General features: G+C 37.7%; 1 protein-coding gene across 15 annotated transcripts in view; it reads left to right on the top strand.

Annotated features, from left to right (window-relative positions):
• PLS3 (plastin 3) overlaps positions 1-15,074 on the top strand; it is a 241,895-nt gene extending 226,821 nt beyond the window's left edge. For 8 of the 15 annotated variants that reach the window (XM_067023577.1, XM_059049669.2, XM_067023574.1 and 5 more), the window contains exons 8-16: positions 1,657-1,799; positions 4,463-4,558; positions 8,239-8,434; positions 9,746-9,824; positions 10,639-10,753; positions 10,935-11,068; positions 11,724-11,847; positions 12,068-12,192; positions 13,840-15,074. In XM_067023577.1, the coding sequence (XP_066879678.1) occupies positions 1,657-1,799; positions 4,463-4,558; positions 8,239-8,434; positions 9,746-9,824; positions 10,639-10,753; positions 10,935-11,068; positions 11,724-11,847; positions 12,068-12,192; positions 13,840-13,972 (1,145 nt within the window). In that variant the 3' untranslated portion in view covers positions 13,973-15,074. Of the gene's footprint in view, positions 1-1,656; positions 1,800-4,161; positions 4,189-4,462; positions 4,559-8,238; positions 8,435-9,745; positions 9,825-10,638; positions 10,754-10,934; positions 11,069-11,723; positions 11,848-12,067; positions 12,193-13,839 lie in introns of all 15 variants that reach the window. The other 7 variants (XM_067023569.1, XM_067023570.1, XM_067023567.1 and 4 more) reach the window with 1 other exon arrangement.
• Positions 15,075-18,639: the final 3,565 nt, after the last annotated feature.

Genomic DNA, 18,639 nt, shown 5'->3' with positions numbered 1-18,639 from the left:
CAATAAAGGCACGAAAGCACAGAGAGTATAAGGAACTTGCCCAAAGTCCCCAAACTTGATATGTATTCTTTTCTGCTCTGACCACACAGTCCCCACCCCATCACCACCCTCAGCTCCACTGCTGCACACCATCTCCTATTATTTTCCAACCTTTTCTATTCTATCATAGATTTAGGCCTCTTCAAAGCTATTCTAAATTGCCCCTGGTGGTCTTGTGTTTCCTGAATTAGCAGAAGCATCATTCTTACAGGATAGGTTTTGATATCACATCATAGACTTCAAGGATGTATAAGCATATGCAATACAATTGTCCTGGGGTGCTCGGAAGTACTACATTATCCTCTCCTTTTGAAGTTTAAAATATTAAGCATCATTCCAAATATTCACATTTTCTTCTGGAAATCGCCATATCAATCCTCAGTTACTTTGGGGGAAGAATATATACTGGGGGTTCTCAGTATTTCAGGGTCTCACAATGCCTGTCAACAGTCTTATTTTGCACATTTATCCAAGACTTTATTACACTTACACTTTCAATCCACTCAAAGGGGCCTATATTTAAACAAATAAAATTTTTCTAATTGCTGGCCTCTTCAGAGCAGTGTTTGTCATGTTAAAGAAGTTGAAGTCCATTGAAAAGGAAAGGAAGACAACAAAATTAAGTTACATTGGCTCATGTAATAAATCAAATGATTTATCTTTGACAAGGTCTCAGGTGCATAGATATCAGGCTGTTTAATCCTTTCCAGCCTTTGACTTGGAGATGGGGAGCAGGAGGCGGCTTCTGTACAAGTAAGAATGTTGCCTCTGCCCTTGCTTAAATCCCTCAGTGCCAGAGTGACATGGCATGAAGCAGAGTCCATGAAAGTTGAAATTTGCCTGTTAGAGGTATCGCTTAGACCTCTTTGGAAGTCAGGCAGTTTCAGTCTTCTTGTTCAATATATAAATCTCCTTTTATCTTATGGGAGGTAATTATTGCATAAGGACTACACAACTTCTTCATAAAACAGTGCTTGAATTTAGACAGTGCTCTGTACAGACACCCAAGCTTCTACCTCTTACCTCTGGGAATATTTATCAAAAAACCCTTGGCTTCTCCTAGGTGTTCAATTCAACAACAAAAAATTATTGAGCAGCCTTTACATGTTAGATGCTGTAGAAAATGTAAAGTTGAATTCTATTCCTTTAAAAATAGGTTTAACACTTCAAGAGTTATTTATACTTAAATATAAATACCATAGGGTTTGTATACTCGTTTAATCAAAAGGTTAAGTAAAAGGCTCCAAAATTTTAAACATACTCCCCCAAGTCTCTGATTTTAATCTTATTTAAGAACAATTTATGTAAATACATGACATAATGTGAAAATGTTCAACTTAAAAGCAGCTAGAACTTATTTGGTATTTGGAATGTGAAGAATAATAAAGAATATGTTATATATTTGCTGTGTATTCTCATAATACAGTGTTTCTATCTGTATCATAATTATCTACTTTTATTTATCTTTGTTATTAGACTGTGAGTACCTGAAAACCAGGCACTAGGTCACAGTACTTTTAGTACCTCTGTTACTTACTTAAGAGAATGTCAAAAGACTCAATAAACTTGTAATAACTGTTACATGGAATATATTGGTTGTGGGTTTTTTCCTTATAGCCTTGGCTGCTTTACTTCGAGACGGTGAGACCTTGGAGGAGCTTATGAAATTATCTCCAGAAGAGCTTCTGCTTAGATGGGCAAACTTTCATTTGGAAAACTCAGGCTGGCAGAAAATCAACAATTTTAGTGCTGACATCAAGGTAACCGTGCAGTTGCCGACACTTTGGGGGAATATAATGACTCGGGAGATTTCATGCCAACTTAAAGGAGGGGTCATTCCTATGAGTTTATCACCCAGCCTTGTTGCCTCTTGGCCCTGACGGTAGATTTCAGTAGAGAGATGGAGCCAAGTAAGGAGCACTAGCTTTCATTTTGCGGAAAGGGGTAAAAAGTATTGTATTATAGTCCTAACATTTTCTGTTCTACCTACTGTTCAACATGGAGTACGAAAGGACAGGCACTCATGACTCTTCTGTTGCTAACTGCCTTTCCCAGGCCTCAGTGTACCTGTTAGTAAAGACCTCGAAGAGAAAGGGTCTCAGGATTCCCTGTCCCCTTCTGTCATGTGCTCCCTCCTTCAGGCGCTGAGTTCTTGAGGGTAGTTAACATACTTTTATTTATGTCTGTGTCTCCTACCTCAGCCCCCACCCTTGCATTACTGCCCTCCTACTAAAGCTCACCTCTAACACAACACCTGGCACATAGAAGACCCACAAAGATATCTTACGTTGAGTTGAATTTTGGCACTCACTGCTCAGCATAAGCACTAGGGAAAACTCGCAAGGGCGGGAGACATCGGTAGCATTCATTTACCACACGTTGCCTCTGGCATCTCGGGGAGAGAGGGCCAAAATCACCACAGCAGATATCTTGGCATTCTCATTAACCAACTCGACTCTCCAAAATCCAGCTGTTGGAACACAGGGAACAAACTCAAGGATCTTCACCAGATGTCACTGGCCAGTAGGGCTATGAAAATAGTCTGTGACCACATCAGTTTATTCAGTGGTGAGAGAAAGTAATGGGATATATATATTTTTTTTTTTTTTTTTTCGGTATGCGGGCCTCTCACTGTTGTGGCCTCTCCCGTTGCGGAGCACAGGCTCCGGACGCACAGGCTCAGCGGCCATGGCTCACGGGCTTAGTTGCTCCGCGGCATGTGGGATCTTCCCGGACCAGGGCACGAACCCGTGTCTCCTGCATCGGCAGGCGGATTCTCAACCACTGCGCCACCAGGGAAGCCCAATGGGATATATTTGCATTACTGATTTCATCAGTGAAAATTAAGAATGGCCCCCAAATTATAAAACCAACTGACCCCACGTTGTCTTTTAATATATGCAACATGCTTAGCCAGCTATATTTTGCTTTACACATTAGATATGTTCCCGAAAACCATTCATAAATGTATTTTATGTTCGGAGCACATAATTTAAATGTATAAAAGGGAATCCTATTTACAAATGAATATTTTTTTAAAAAAGATTCTGCTTTGAATATTTTTTAAAAGCAGAGGATTGTTAGGTAATGTATGTTCAAGTTCACATTTTCACCTGTACAGCCGCTTTTCAGGGTAGTAAGTACAGACTCTATGGGGTCTGCTCTTTACCTGTCTTTCTCAAGTACATAGGATTAGATTACGAATTGTTTCTGCACCTTTAGTAGGTAATTGTAAGCGAAGGCACTTTCACAACTGTAATGCACTACTCCTTGGAAGGAGATAACCCCTATGCCCACTAATGGTATGATCTGGGTTTGCATTCCATGAATTGCTCTGAAGTGGCTTTCACTCACCTGATTCTCCCCAGTCTTAGAATCGTTTCTGGAGAGTGTATCCAACTTGTTGGGGTGGCTCATTTAAGATGCAGCTCTCTGGGCAGCTCCCAGAGATCTGTGCTTGGTAGGTCTGAGGTTGGATCCAGCAACCTCCATATTGAACAACTTCTCCAGGTGATTAGGATGCACATAATCCATAGAGTTTACCACAAGAAACATTCCTTTATAATCTGTCTGGACTGTCAAGACCCAGTAATAGAAAACTATCATAGCTGGGAAGGTGATCTTCACATATAACATGATTAAGGAATCTTCACTCCAGTTTCTGTCCTCTGGTACAATTTCACATGTGTGTTGAAGACCCTCATAAGCGTTTGCACTTGGTACAGTGGTTTTCAACGTTTTGTTCTGTGCAGTGTCCACACAGCGTGAATTCACCCAGCGCACACCCCGTATGAGCAATGCCATTCTGTTTTAGGTATTGGGATTCCAAGTCAAAGTGTTCAAGTGACGAAAGAGTTCAGGGGCTTAAAGCAAAGAGAAGCTTGTTTGGTTAAATATATTCAGATAATTAAGGGTTTAATGTTATTTCACCACCTCAAGTGTTACTCATTTTAAAATTTTTGTCATTTAAATACATCTTTAACACAGCTAAGCTCTTCTCCATACCTTATGGTATGTACATATTGTGCTTTGTAATGATGTAACCTGTTTATTTTTTCTTTCCCTATGCTTCCTGGATTTCTCCTGTCCTACTTTTTTCTCTTGCTTGTTTTATCTATCAAGCTTATTGACTTCAGTAACTCAGTGAAGGTACAGAACTAGTTATGTGTTTACTAGCATTATTGTATTGATGACTTCAATAAATTGTAAAGTCATGACAAAATCCAGTTCATCCATATTCAAGGCAGACCTAAGGCCAGATAAGTGGATTTTTCTGGGGAAAGGAGCTGTTAAATTAGAAGATAGAGATTTGTGTCGTACATTCTCACAAAATCCAATGCAAGTATCCTTCCAAACATGGGACAATAGTATACATTCATTCTTTGTAAATGTGACCTCACTGACATTTTCAATTGATTTGTAGGATTCCAAAGCCTATTTTCATCTTCTCAATCAAATTGCACCAAAAGGACAAAAGGAAGGTGAACCACGGATAGATATTAACATGTCAGGTTTCAATGTAAGTATAGGTGTTCTTTTGAATTCTACAAGCTTACAAAGTTGTTGTCAATTTCTTATAAATAACAAGAATTTTTATAATTGCATGTTGTGGTATTGACAATTTTAAGCATTATTTTAAAATGTATTACTGTAGGTGTAATTCAGAGGCAGAAAGACGCTTTGATTTATGTTAATAGTTTATTAGTGAGTTCTGTAATTATGGTGGCATTGGTTCATGTGGATGGCATAAAATATTCAAAGCAAGTGTGGGAAAATAAGCACTAGAGACTAACCTTTTCCAAGTATTTGGATTACAATCACAGTGATAGATTTAATGACTACATATTCATATATGCATCTGTAATATTCCTGCGTTGAGAGTAATGTGAATATGTTTACAAACTCCTGATCCCTGAAATCCAGTTTGGGGAATTACTGTCACGGAACACGTTCCCTGATTACATCACTTATTAGTTCAATGACCTTGGACAAGTTCCTTCCCGAAGTTGGATTTCACTTCGTTCATACATGAAGTAAAGAGTTGGCTTAGACTATTTAGTCCCAACTTTCTAGGATCCTGTTGTTGTTAGTATTCATTAGATATGGAATGTATTCTACTGGTTTTTAAAAATCCACATTTCTAGCATATTTCACAGTAGGATTGAGTGGATTACACTGGCTAACCCATTTATGCTGCCCTTATCACAACTGAATTTGTAACTGACTTGTAGTGCTTATATTTCTGTCTGTTTTTAACTGTGAAATTCTTCAGTTCAGGTCACTCTTGACACGAATGAGGCGCCCTCTTGTGCACTAAGGGAGCTGTCTGGGATGGCTAGCCAGGTGATTTTATGCCTGGGTAGATGGCACCAGTATACTGATTCTGATTCTGGTACAGCTCTTCTCTAGTCACTCCTCCCTAGTTGATCTTAAAGCACTCCCTTCATTGTCTCTTACCTCCTCAGAATCCTTCAAGGTTTCCCCATTGACTCTAGAGTTGAATCCAAAATGTTCTGCTGATCATGTAAGGCCCCGCTATACCATCTTGCTCCATCTCCTCTGGCCAGTGCAATTTCCCACTACTCTGTACCCACCACACACACACTCATTTTACCTCTGAGCCTTTCCTCTTGCTTTTCCCCTTGTCTTTCAGTGTCCTTCATCTTTTTCAGTCTTACATCTTCTTTAGGGGGATATATATATCCATCACCATATCAAGTTTCCTCATGATCCTTTGTAATCCCTCCCTACCCCCATACTCCTCCATCCCAGGCAACCACTGATTTGCTTTCTTTTAGTTTAGTTTGAATTTTTGAGAATTTTATGGAATCATACAGTATGTATTCTTATTTTATCTAGCTTCTTTCACTCAGCATAATTATTTTGAGATTCATCTATGTTGTTGCATGTATCATAAATTCATTCCTATTTTATTGCTGAATAATAGTCCAGTGAATGGATAGACTGTAATTTGTTATCCATTCACCTGTTGATGAACATTTGGATTGTTTCCAGTTTGGGGCTATTACAAATACAGCTGCTCTGAACATTCATATACAAGTCTTCGTAGGGATATACGCATTCATTTATCTTGGGTAAATACCTAGGAGTGGAATGGCTGGGTAGTATGGTATGTGTGTGTTTAACTTTTTTAGGCAGCTGCCAAGTTGCTTTCCAAAGTGGTTGTACCTTTGCACATTGCCGCCAGCAGTGCGTGAAAGTACCAGTACGTCCACATGCTCACTGACACCTTAGTGTGGTTAAACATGAATCATTTTAACAGGTGTAGAGGTGTCTCATTGTGATTTTAATTTGCATTTCCCTAATGACAAGTGACGTTGAACATCTTTTCACGTAGTTATTTGCCATCCATATATCTTTGTTTAAACACTTTACCCATTTTAATTGCATTGTTTGTTTTCTTCTTGTCAAGTTTTGAGTGTTTTACATATTTTGAATACAAGTCCTTTATTGGATATGTGATTTGCAAATATTTAGTCCCAGTGTTTTTCAAAGAACAGACGTTGTTAATTTTGACAAAGTCAGATTTAGTTATTTTTTTCTCTTACGAATCATGCTTTTGGCGTTGTATCCAAGAACTTTTAGCCTAACACAAGGTCACAAGCATTTCTCCTTATGTTTTCTCCTAGAGGTTTTATAGTTTGGGGTTTTACATTTGGGTTTTAGATTTATAGTGTTGGGTTTATACATTTGTGTGTGTGTGTGTTTGGTGTTAATTTTGAATATGATGTGTGAGGTATGGGCTGAAGTTCTTTTTTGCATATGTATATTTTTTATTTGATTTTTTTTGTTTCACTATTCTACAATATATTTAACTATTTGAATTTTTTAAATTTGGGGCAATTTTAAAGCTTCCTTCTTTTCCAGTATTATCAATGCTTTTTGTTTAGGAATGCCAAGATGATCAATAAATAAGGGATTTTAAAATAAAGATGGTAAATAGCATAAACCAGAGGCATTAAAGTAACAACTGATGGGTTACAAGAAATAAAATAGGCTCTGTGAGAGGAAGTCACTAGGCTCACAGAGTCCTGAAGAAAGGCTGAATCCCACTCAATTGCCCATCTGCTCGTGGTTACTGATTGCTCTGCAGATGGTAACAGAGAAGCGTAACACAATAAATACACATTGTTCTGGAGTCCCGACAGTCAAGGCACCTCACTGGAGATTAAAAAACTAAAGATACCACCACCCATTAAAGACAGTTAAGACTCTCAAAATATACAATCTGCATGCACCGTGCTGGTTTAGAAGTAACATTCCTCAAGTTCCCTTTCTCTCTTTTTTCCTCCCAGTTATAAAATCCCTTTTCTTTTCACGTGACACTGTTTTCCAGAAGAGCTACTTTTGCCCTGGGCTAGACTGGGGTGGAGATGTCTGTTGTAGCTGCCAAGAGCAGTCTGGAGGGCAGGTCACTAGATACCAATAATCCAAAAGCCACTGTTTCTCCTGCAGCTCCAGGAGGAGGAACTTTTATTGGTGGGAGGTGGGAGTGGTGAGCACCTGGGAAACTCTTTTTACATTGGTCTGAAATCATCGGATCTATCACTTAAAAATCTTCACCAAACCGTAGATGACTCGAGATCAGCATGCATCTTTCCAGAAGAAAAAAAAGGCAAAATGGAGAAGAAGAAAAGTTAGGAGTCCTAGGAATTAGTTGAAAGTCAGTATTTTTTTACAGAAATGGACAACTTTGCTTCCCGGGTGGAAAAGTAAAATAAAACAAACAAAAAATAGTTGAAGAGAAAAACTACAATTTAAAATATGCAATTTAACCCTGAAATAAAATTATCGGAACCTGGTATCCCTGATTATTATTTTTAAAATATTTTCTCATAATTCCATCATCTTTTTCAGCCTTACACCTTCTTTAGGGCTTAATTTAAAAATCTGAACAGGTTTTGCTTTTTTCTTGAATTTTGCCATGAGAGATGTAATCTCAATTGAGTTAACTGTATTCTGTCCTTAGATATATGATCTGGTGCCATCTAGGGTATTTTCAAGGTACTGCACTGCACAGCCAACTTTTTTTTTTTTTTTTTTTGCATTCAAAACAATAAGTACCATAAATTGACTAAGACAAAACAGAATTGTATACCCAGCCTATCATTGTAGGAAAACATTTCTATATTTTTAGTATGGTCTTTTAAAAAATGTCTTCTTATTTTACTTCAACAGGAAACAGATGATTTGAAGAGAGCTGAGAGCATGCTTCAACAAGCAGACAAATTAGGTTGCAGACAGTTTGTTACCCCTGCTGATGTCGTCAGTGGAAACCCCAAACTGAACTTAGCCTTTGTGGCTAACCTGTTTAATAAATACCCGGCACTAACTAAGCCAGAAAACCAGGATATTGACTGGACTCTATTAGAAGGTAACTAAAGGTTTCTTAAATTATGTTTGGGACTACAGAGTAGAAATACATAAGCCACAGTGATTTCATAATCTTGACTTTAATAAGTTTCCTTATCCCCTTTAGCAACCGTCTGCTAGAAGTAGTCCCAAGGGCTGAGTAAAAAGTGGCAGCTGATAGAAAGGAATGATACAAGGGAACTTTTAAAGTAAGCTAGCCTAGGGTCACTTAGTTTAAGGCCACTTAGTAAACCAATGTTTTATTTTAATATTTTAGAATTAGGTCACTTTTTAAACCTCTCACCAGAAAAATGCCTATATGCATGAAATTTTACACACATTTGCCTAAAATTTATAAATTTACAATATTTATGTTTCATTCTTCCAGTCAGACTAACTGAAACTGGCCCCAGTTCCTTTCACACTTAACCTACTCAAAAAATAATAATAACGCATGGTAATTGTTCGTTTAAGTTCGGGAAAGGCAGAGTTTACCTTTGCCAGATTATATATGCATGAGGTATGGTACTTAAAAATTAACCAATGTAAATAGTAGTTCATTGCACGTCTACTATCATTACTATAAAATCTTTTAATTTTATGCTTTTGAAGTTTCAAATAATTTGTTGCTCTAATATAGGCATGTAAAAGGAGTACATATATGTAGCTTAGTATTTGTTAAATGGGTAGAGGGAAAATGTAGATTAATATGAGTATAGAGGTTTATATGATATGACCCTAACAAAATTTTAAAATAAAAACTAAACTGATAAACACCAGTTACTTTAGAGGTATGGGGATTTGGGGAGATACTGGAGAAGGATTAGACAGAGGAGGAGATTATAAAAACTTCATACACCTCTAAATTGCTTAACTGGTTATTAATAAGTTTGTGTTCTTTACTTTTAAAATAAATTCATCCAGTTTAAAAAAGAAGTGTGGGGCTTCCCTGGTGGCGCAGTGGTTGAGAGTCCGCCTGCCGATGCAGGGGACACGGGTTCGTGCCCCGGTCCGGGAGGATCCCACATGCCGTGGAGCGGCTGCGCCCGTGAGCCATGGCCGCTGAGCCTGCACGTCCGGAGCCTGTGCTCCGCAATGGGAGATGCCGCAACAGTGAGAGGCCCGCGTATCACAAAAAAAAAAAAAAAAAAAAAAAAAAAGAAGTGTGTATCTAGAGAGAATGTATTTAGAGAGGCTGCTTAGAGACTCACAATGGAGAGAAAGCTCTAGATCTGTAAAGAAGAAATAAAATAATCTTATATGTGGGTTGATGTTATATGCACATATACAAGGTATTTAATGAATATATAAACATTGTGAATATTTTTAATAGGAGAAACTCGTGAAGAAAGAACCTTCCGTAACTGGATGAACTCTCTTGGTGTTAATCCCCATGTAAACCATCTCTATGCGTAAGCCTTCCTACTGCTATTGTAAACAGTTATGAACATCATGAATGGATGCTACACAAATAATTACAGCTCTAAATCTTTCCTAAATGTTAGTTTGTAGCATTTTACTTATATTGGAAAATGTTGAGTGGTGACTCCCATTTTCATTTCCAAATACACAAAAGCCCAGATTATTTCTTTACATGATCATTAACATTAAGTGAAAGAATGTATAAATGTCTTTCTAACACCGTAGGGAACAGATACTTTATATTTTGAAACAGAGACCAGAGAGTGCCTTAAGCAGACCATCCATGATGCCTTGAAGCCTTTGTACTCACTGTTCTCTCAGCCCGGAATATTCTTTTGCACATCTAATGCGTTATTCCTTTGCTATATTCAAGCCACTGATTCAGATCTTGACCACCACCTACCACTACCTAATACCTAACCTCGTTCTTTTTAAATTTTTCATAGCAATTAAATATACCCCAAATCATATTATCCATATACTTGTTTCTTCTCTCTCTCTCTCTCTCTCTCTCTCTCTCTCTCTCTCTCTCTCTCTCTCTCTGACTTTAAAGGCCAGGGATTTTTGTCCTATGTGCCCAGCTTCTAGAACAGTACTTTTCAAACAATAAGCTCTCAGTAAATATTTTTAAGAGAATTGGATGGTGTTAGCTCTATTTTCAGCACAGATTGATTAAAAAAAACAGGAGTTTGGGTGTTATCTATGGTTTTATATATCTTGTTTGACAGTGTAGTGTTATTGTTTTTAAGGAAACATAGGCCCAGCTGTCTGAAAGCATTGATCAAATTCTTTTTAAATCATTAGTGACCTGCAAGATGCCCTGGTAATCTTACAGTTATACGAACGAATTAAAGTTCCTGTTGACTGGAGTAAGGTGAATAAACCTCCATACCCAAAACTTGGAGCCAACATGAAAAAGGTAGATAATTAGGTTGCTGCACATATTTCTTACAGACTTTTAAGTTGTTTCTTTTGTTTGGGAAACTCGTTGGCTCTGAGCTTCTTAAGGAATGGAACTGTGTCTTAGTTTTGTGCACATGTGCGTATACAGATTAAACAAGTGAAAAACCTTTGAAGCATTTGCTTTTGTGTGTTTGCAGCTAGAAAACTGCAACTATGCTGTTGAATTAGGGAAGCATCCTGCCAAATTCTCCCTGGTTGGCATTGGAGGGCAAGACCTGAATGATGGGAACCAAACCCTGACTTTAGCTTTAGTCTGGCAGCTGATGAGAAGGTATGGTACACAATTTTAGCCGTTTAAGCTTCACTATAATACAGGTCTGTGATCTAGTCCTTATTATTTTTAAGCAAATGTATCAATGACTACATCTTTAAAATTTCTGTGTTTAGACTCTGAAGTGAGCTTAAGTAATGAATATATGTTGGATGGCCAATGAGAGATGGCTTCTTGAAAGTGAGGCAGCAGAACTGTGACTATTTCCCTTTTTTCATAGGAAGCCTGACAGACAGACTTGAGCCTCATTTAGTGTTGGTGAATAAAAATAGCAAAAATTATGAATACCCCATGTATACATTTGAGAAAGATCTCTTAACTGTAATGCTGAAAACATTCATTATAACTGGGTACCAGCCAAAGCACAGCTTATTTTAAGTCCTTACCATGGTTGGACTAGTACAAAATGAGACTGCAGTAGACTGTTGGGCTTACTCATTAAAGCACTGAGAATCTTCCCCCCACCAGTGCAAAAGGCAGCTCAATGGCAAGCCACTACTACTTGAAACGTTCGGTTTTTTTTTTTTTTATACAGTGCAACTCTCTTTCCATGAAATCTAAACCTAAGGAGAAGAAATTAAAGATAAAGCATCTTTCTAATTGAATTTTTTCTCATGAAGTAGATCAGGACCTTTTCTTCTGCTGCTTCTTTTAGATATACCCTCAATGTCCTGGAAGATCTTGGAGACGGTCAGAAAGCTAATGACGACATCATTGTAAGCTGGGTGAACAGAACACTGAGTGAAGCTGGAAAATCAACTTCCATTCAGAGTTTTAAGGTAAGAATTCCATGTTTGACTATTAAACATTGTTTGCTCTAAAAAGTATCTATAATTTGGAAGGCTAGCTTTTGGTTTCTTTGTGAGTGAGAATCATTGTTGGGCCAATGGCGTGATTCTTTTTTAATTCACTGGACTTTGCTTCTGGCAGTTTTATATAGGTAATCCACGTTAATTTGTACACATTGAAATTCTCAGACGTATTGTCTTTTTACACTAGGACAAGACGATCAGCTCCAGTTTGGCAGTTGTGGATTTAATTGATGCCATCCAGCCAGGCTGCATAAACTATGACCTTGTTAAGAGCGGCAATCTTACAGAAGATGACAAGCACAATAATGCCAAGTAAGGGATGCTGCATAATATCCTGGCAAGAGCACAGGCGTTATAGTCAGGCAGATCTGCATTCTTATTCAGGTTCTGCCACTTGAGAATGATGTCACCTGGGGGAAACCTCTTCTAGCCTCAGATTCCTCATCAGTAAAATGGGATCAATAATACTTACCTTGGAGATTTTGAAATGAATAAAATCTGTAAGAGCCTAGCATTGCACCTGACCTAGTAGATAGGTGCTCAGTCAGTTGTTGCTTTAGTAGATTACAGAAATAATGTATGTTTTAATGCAACTTAGCTGCAAACTCACAAGGGAAAGATGAGCTAAGAATAACCATGCCTTTGATAAGAGTATTCTTCTGTCGCACTCTTTTAACACACAATATCTAGTGATGTCTCTCTTACTGTGCATAGACCACTTTACTATGTATGTTGAGTTTATTATCTTGGTCCCTTAAGTGGGTAGGATGCTAAACCCTCAGGTGGAACTGTGCCTTGAAAGTTTCCTGCATTTCAACAGTATTGAGAAGGTCTTTTCCACCTGTCTCTTCCCTTCTCCAAAGACCTAGACTGTGATCTGGTTTCACAGGTTACCCATGAAAACTTTCCCAGCACACACTGAAAATCAGCCCCCAGCAGGGCTTCACAGGATAGCTAAGAAACATTACTGCAAAACTTCGTGGTTAAGCACGTCATTTCTGCCCTCCTTAAAAAAATATTTGTAGCATAATATGATAAAGATTTAATATCCATAATTTATAGAGAACTCCTGAGGCTTCTTTTTCCAGATGCTTGATCATCTGTAAAGATTCCTGTTACAGAACACCTAGAAATGCCTTGTGTATTAATTGAGGGGAGCTCCTGCAAATTTCCCCAGCTGGACACGTCGGTTCTTTTCTCCCTTCCTTTCTCTACACTTTCCATTCCTTGCTTCGGCCACTCTGGCCATGTACCATGTAGACTGTCTCCCCTCCCTTGAATATTTGGAAGTATTTACTGCATCTACCAACTTGTATTTTGAGTCTGGCATAATTTTTTCCACCCCAAATCTCTAAGATCTCATGAGAGTTACTATTATCTTATTACATGCTCAACGAGAATATCAATCTGGGTAATTATATATATATTCTAGAAAAATATTTTTTTCGTATCAAATCAGTGCTCCAAAATTATTTCTCATTTTATATTGTAGAAAAAGAGTGAATAAATATTATCAGCCCCAAATAGTAGAGCTTAAAAATCTGGTGTGGTGGCGCAGTGGTTGAGAATCCGCCTGCGGATGCAGGGGACACAGGTTCGTGCCCCGGTCCGGGAGGATCCCACATGCCGCGGAGCGGCTGCGCCCGTGAGCCATGGCCGCTGAGCCTGCGCGTCTGGAGCCTGTGCTCCGCAACGGGAGAGGCCACAACATTGAGAGGCCCGCGTACCACCAAAAAAAAAACAAAACAAAACAAAAAATCTGGTGTTACTTATGAGTGATCTCACAAACAAAATAAAACAGAAAACAAAATAACGAAAAATGAAATCATTCCGATTTGAACTTTCGCTATAGACGTTTTGCGTCCCAGACAAATGATTATATAAGAGGAAATAGATGTCTCATGTTGTGCCCTTGACTGACCAGAATTTCACCTTAATTTTTGTTTCCTCCAAAAATAGGTACGCAGTGTCAATGGCTAGAAGAATTGGAGCCAGGGTGTACGCTCTCCCGGAAGACCTTGTGGAAGTAAAGCCCAAGATGGTCATGACCGTGTTTGCATGCTTGATGGGCAGGGGAATGAAGAGAGTGTAAAATAACCAATTTGAATAAAAACAACCTTGCTCCCAAGTGCATGATTAGCAGGTCAGCAATTTCCAGGTGAAGTGCTCATGGCTTAAGGAACTGTTGGTTATTTAAAGGACTTTTAACAAGACTAAGCTCATCATGGGAGCCCTCAGGGGAAAGAGTTTTAATAAACAACAACTCCTCTTTCCCTTAGTCAAGGTGGATTTGTCAGGCCCACCTGAAATGTGCTCATAGCCAAATCATTTACTCGCTCCTCCTAGATCGCTGCCCTTGACGTTTCCTGTTGCTGTACGTATTTCTCTCTGTATCTGTTTCCCTCTTAGAATGTCCACCTCCTGGGACTTGCTTAGATGATTGGATATGAATATTATTAGACAATAATTCTGCTTTTCATCCAGTATGCTAGTTCTTATTCAAGAACTGTGGTCAGAGGGTATTTGGATATGAGTATCCTTCACTTATCTCTCTAGTACTGAAAATTTACAGAAGTAACTGGCTGTGTAGAATGTAATAGAAGCTTTTCATATTCTTTTATTCTTAAAAATCAGTATCTTTTTACAGTATTCTTTCTACATGATCCTTTTTTGTACATTTAAGAATATTTTGATTACATTAAATAAGACTGCTGATTTTGCTACTTTTTTTAAGGGGTCTTCGAGTAAGTAAAAAACATACATTATAGGTAGAAGAAAAATGTACCTTGAGTTTCCATCTTCCCTCTCACACCGAAGCTGTAAACAATTGACATATTTTGTCTTAAAACACTTGGTTCAATATATGCTTATTTGTTTTAAAACCTGTATCATCAAACTCTCTCTTTAGATTTAAAATGCTGTTGACTATGACACTTTTGAGGAGAGAGTGGGCTCAGAATTTAGGCAGGATACGGTAGGCCAAGTATGCTAAGTGTATAATAAATTTTCTGATTTTACACCTAAGACAAGGAGATGTGGTCACTAAAAAATAAACATATATGTAGGACTTAATGTACTCTTGCTTTGTCAAGCTGTTTGCTATAGTTTTCAAGATCACAATGTTACTCTAACTCTGAAAAGTGATGTAATCTGGTAGCAATGTTTTAGTTCAAATAAAGGCATTTACATAATAATTAGTCTCTTCATGCTTCTGTCCCTTAGTAGTATGCCAGTAATGTTTGCCAGGTATTTTTCTCCGATATTCTAACTCTTTTTCTGGTGTACTTTATAAAATGATGTTTGTTAAATTTAAGCTTTTGGAGCTAAATTACAGGGGCTGACTGAGTTAAGGATACAATCAGTGGGGTAAGATGGTTTTCTCCAACTTACCAAAATTTCCTTATCTAATTTCTCCCTTTTTCTTTCTTTTCCATCTCATTCACTCTTTTCAGTGTTTGATTTTATATAGAAGATCGAAACAGCGGGTATCAGAACAACCAGGGAAGAGAGATGGTTTATGTTAGGTTTTCTCAACCTCATCACTGTATGGACATTTTGAGCTGGATAATTCTTTGTTGGAGGTGGGAGGGAGCTGTCCTGTGCATTGCAGGGCTTTAGCTCTATCCCTGGCCTCTACCCACAGATGTCAGTAGTACACCCCCAGTGTGTAGATCAAATATGTCTCCAGACCTGGCCAAATGTTCCATGGTGGGAGCAAAATCATCCCTAGTTGACAACCTGTTGTTTATGGTACCATTTCAAGGTTTTGTGTGAATGAGTAATATGAAATGTAGTCCTTTGAGGAAGTGCATGGTGATACTATAAAATATTTTGTATTTATAGTCTAAGAATAAGAAAGACCTCTCTTAGTATGATACAAACCCCAGAGACATAAAATGAAAGAATGATAAATGTGACAATTATGCTTTTGCAATAAATAAATAAATAAATATAATAAACAAAGTCAAAATATAGATGACCAAGGAAAAAAGTTTAGTCCCATGTGTTAGTCCATTCATAGACTGGGTGACATAAATAATAGAAATTTATTTCTCACAGTTAGGCAGTCTGGAAGTCCAAGATCAAGGCACTGGCAGATTCACTCTCTGCTGAAGGCCCACTTCCTAGTTCATAGATGGCTGTCTTTTAGCTGTAACCTCACATGGTGTCAGGGGCAAGGAAGCTCTCTGGAGTCTCTTTAATAAGGGCACTAATCCCATTCATGACTCCACCCTTATAATTTAAGGCCCCACCTCCTAATACCATCACACTGGGAGATTAGGTTTCAATATATGAATTTTGGAGGAGACCCAAACATTTGGTCTATGGTACCCATATCATGGATTTTCTTAATATAAGGATACCTTTTATGAATAAATAAAAGACAAGTCTTCTGCAAACATATGCCAGGGTAACTGATGAGATAAGATGACTGTATCTTATGACCTATCTTCTACCTTATATTTCCATGCTTATCTACATTGTTTCCTTCCAAGTACAAAAGTTCTTCTCTGTAAGTAACTATGTCCCAAATGCCTTGAAATGCCTTTGAAGCAAGAGAAAAGGCTTACTCCATCTTGCCCTTTATTCAAAAAAAGAGCTGGTTTCTTGGGTGGTTCACTGTATAAGGCCCACAGTCTGTAGGAATGCACCTTTGGTCTGTTAAGTGTTCACATAAAGCAATTGGCCTGAACACACCATTTCTTCTTTCCTCCAAATAAAGGACTAAAGTCACTAATATATTCAAAGGACTAACAAATCTATGAAAGAGAAAGTTCCTTTAAAAAAATTGGCAAAGGAGGTAAATATCCAACTTAAAACCTGTAATTAACCAATGAACATAAAAAGTGAATGCTGATTCTCAAAAAGTAATGAAACCAACAAAGAATTGCCTTTTTTAGTAAACCTTCTTTTTTTTCTTTTTTTTCTTTTTGCCATACCGCATGGCTTGTGGGATTTTAGTTCCCTGACCAGGGATTGAACTCATGTCCTCAGCAGTGAGAGCGTGGAATCCTAACTACTGGACAGCCAGGGAATTCCCGTAGACTTTATTTTTAGAGCAATTTTAGGTTCATAGCGTGAGTTTATTTCTGGGCTTTCTGTCCTGTTCTGTTGATCTATATTTCTGCTTTTGTGCCAGTACCATACTGTTTTGATTACTGTAGCTTTGTAGTATAGTCTGAAGTCAGGGAGTGTGAATCCTCCAGCTCTGTTCTTCTTTCTCAAGATTGTTTTGGCTACTCAAGGTCTTTTTTGTTTCCATACAAAATTTTACAAATTTTGTGTTCCAGTTCTGTGAAAAATGCTGTTGGTAATTTCATAGGGATTGCATTGAATCTGTAGACTGCCTTGGGTAGTATAGTCATTTTAACAATATTGATTCTTCCAGTCTGAGAACACAGTATATCTTTCCATCTGTTTGTGTGGTCTTCAGTTTCTTTCATCAGCATCTTATATTGTTCAGACTACAGGTCTTTTGCCACCTTCGGTAGGTTTATTCCTAGGTATTTTATTCTTTTTCATATGATGGTAAATGGGGTTGTTTCCTTAATTTCTGTTTCTGATCTTTCATTGTTAGTGTATAGGAATGCAAGAGATTTCTGTGTATTAATTTTGTATCCTGCAACTTTACCAAATTCATTGATTAGCTCTAGTAGTCTTCTGGTAGCATCCTTAGTATTCTCTATGTATCGTATCATGTCATCTGCAAACAGTGACAGTTTTACTTCTTCTTTTCCAATTTGGATTCCCTTTATTTCTTTTTCTGCTCTGATTGTCGTGGCTAGGACTTCCAAATCTATGTTGAAAAAAAAAGTGGTGACAATGGAATCCTTGCCTTGTTCCTTAGAGGGAATGCTTTCAGCTTTTGACCACTGAGAATGATGATATCTGTGGGTTTGTTGTATGCAAAAGTATCTTTAAAGATATTCTTTTTAATCCAGGATACAATAAAAATTTACACATTGCATTTGATTGTTAAGTCCCTGTTCTGCCTTTAAAATGTAAAACACAGGAACAATCTGTTGCTTTTTTTGTCTTTTGTGCCATTGACATTTGTTAAGAGTTTTGAACAGTTTTGTAGTAGGATGACCCACATCTGAATTTGATTGTGAAAAGAAGGGAAAAAAATTATTTGCCATTTAGACAATATTTACAAAACCTGGTGTAAATGAGCTTATGGTATGAGTTTGTAGCATTTGTTTTAGGTGGGTATAGTTGAATAAGTGACATGGCTTTTGGGGGGGAGGGGTCACTTAAAATTTTTATTTTGAAATGATTATAAGTTAAGAGGAAGTGTCAAAAAGTGAACAAGTGGTCCCATGCACCCTTCATGCAGTTTCACCCAGTAATAATGTCCTATGTAGCAATAAAGCCATACCTTGGAGAGATTGTGGGTTTGGTTCCAGACCACCGCAATAAAGTGAACTTTTTGGTTTCCCAGTATGTATAAAAGTTATGTTTACACTATACTATAGTCAGTTAAGTTTGCAGCAGCATTATGTCTTAAAAAAAACTGTACATACCTTAATTAAAAAATACTTTATTGCCAAAAAATGCTAACCATCATCTGAGCCTTTAGCAAGTCACGGCAGTGACATCATTGATCAGATATCATAACAAATATAATAATAATGAAAAAGCTTGAAATATTATGAGAACTACCAAAATGTGACACAGAGACCTGAAGTGAGTAAATGCTGTTGGACAAATGGTGCTGATAGACTTGCTTGATGCAGGGTTGCCACAAACCCTCAATTT

Source organism: Kogia breviceps, chromosome X (assembly GCF_026419965.1).
Source record: "Kogia breviceps isolate mKogBre1 chromosome X, mKogBre1 haplotype 1, whole genome shotgun sequence".
NCBI lineage: Eukaryota > Metazoa > Chordata > Mammalia > Artiodactyla > Physeteridae > Kogia > Kogia breviceps.
The sequence above is the reverse complement of the archived record's forward strand: the minus strand, read 5'-3'. Positions and strand labels throughout refer to the sequence as shown.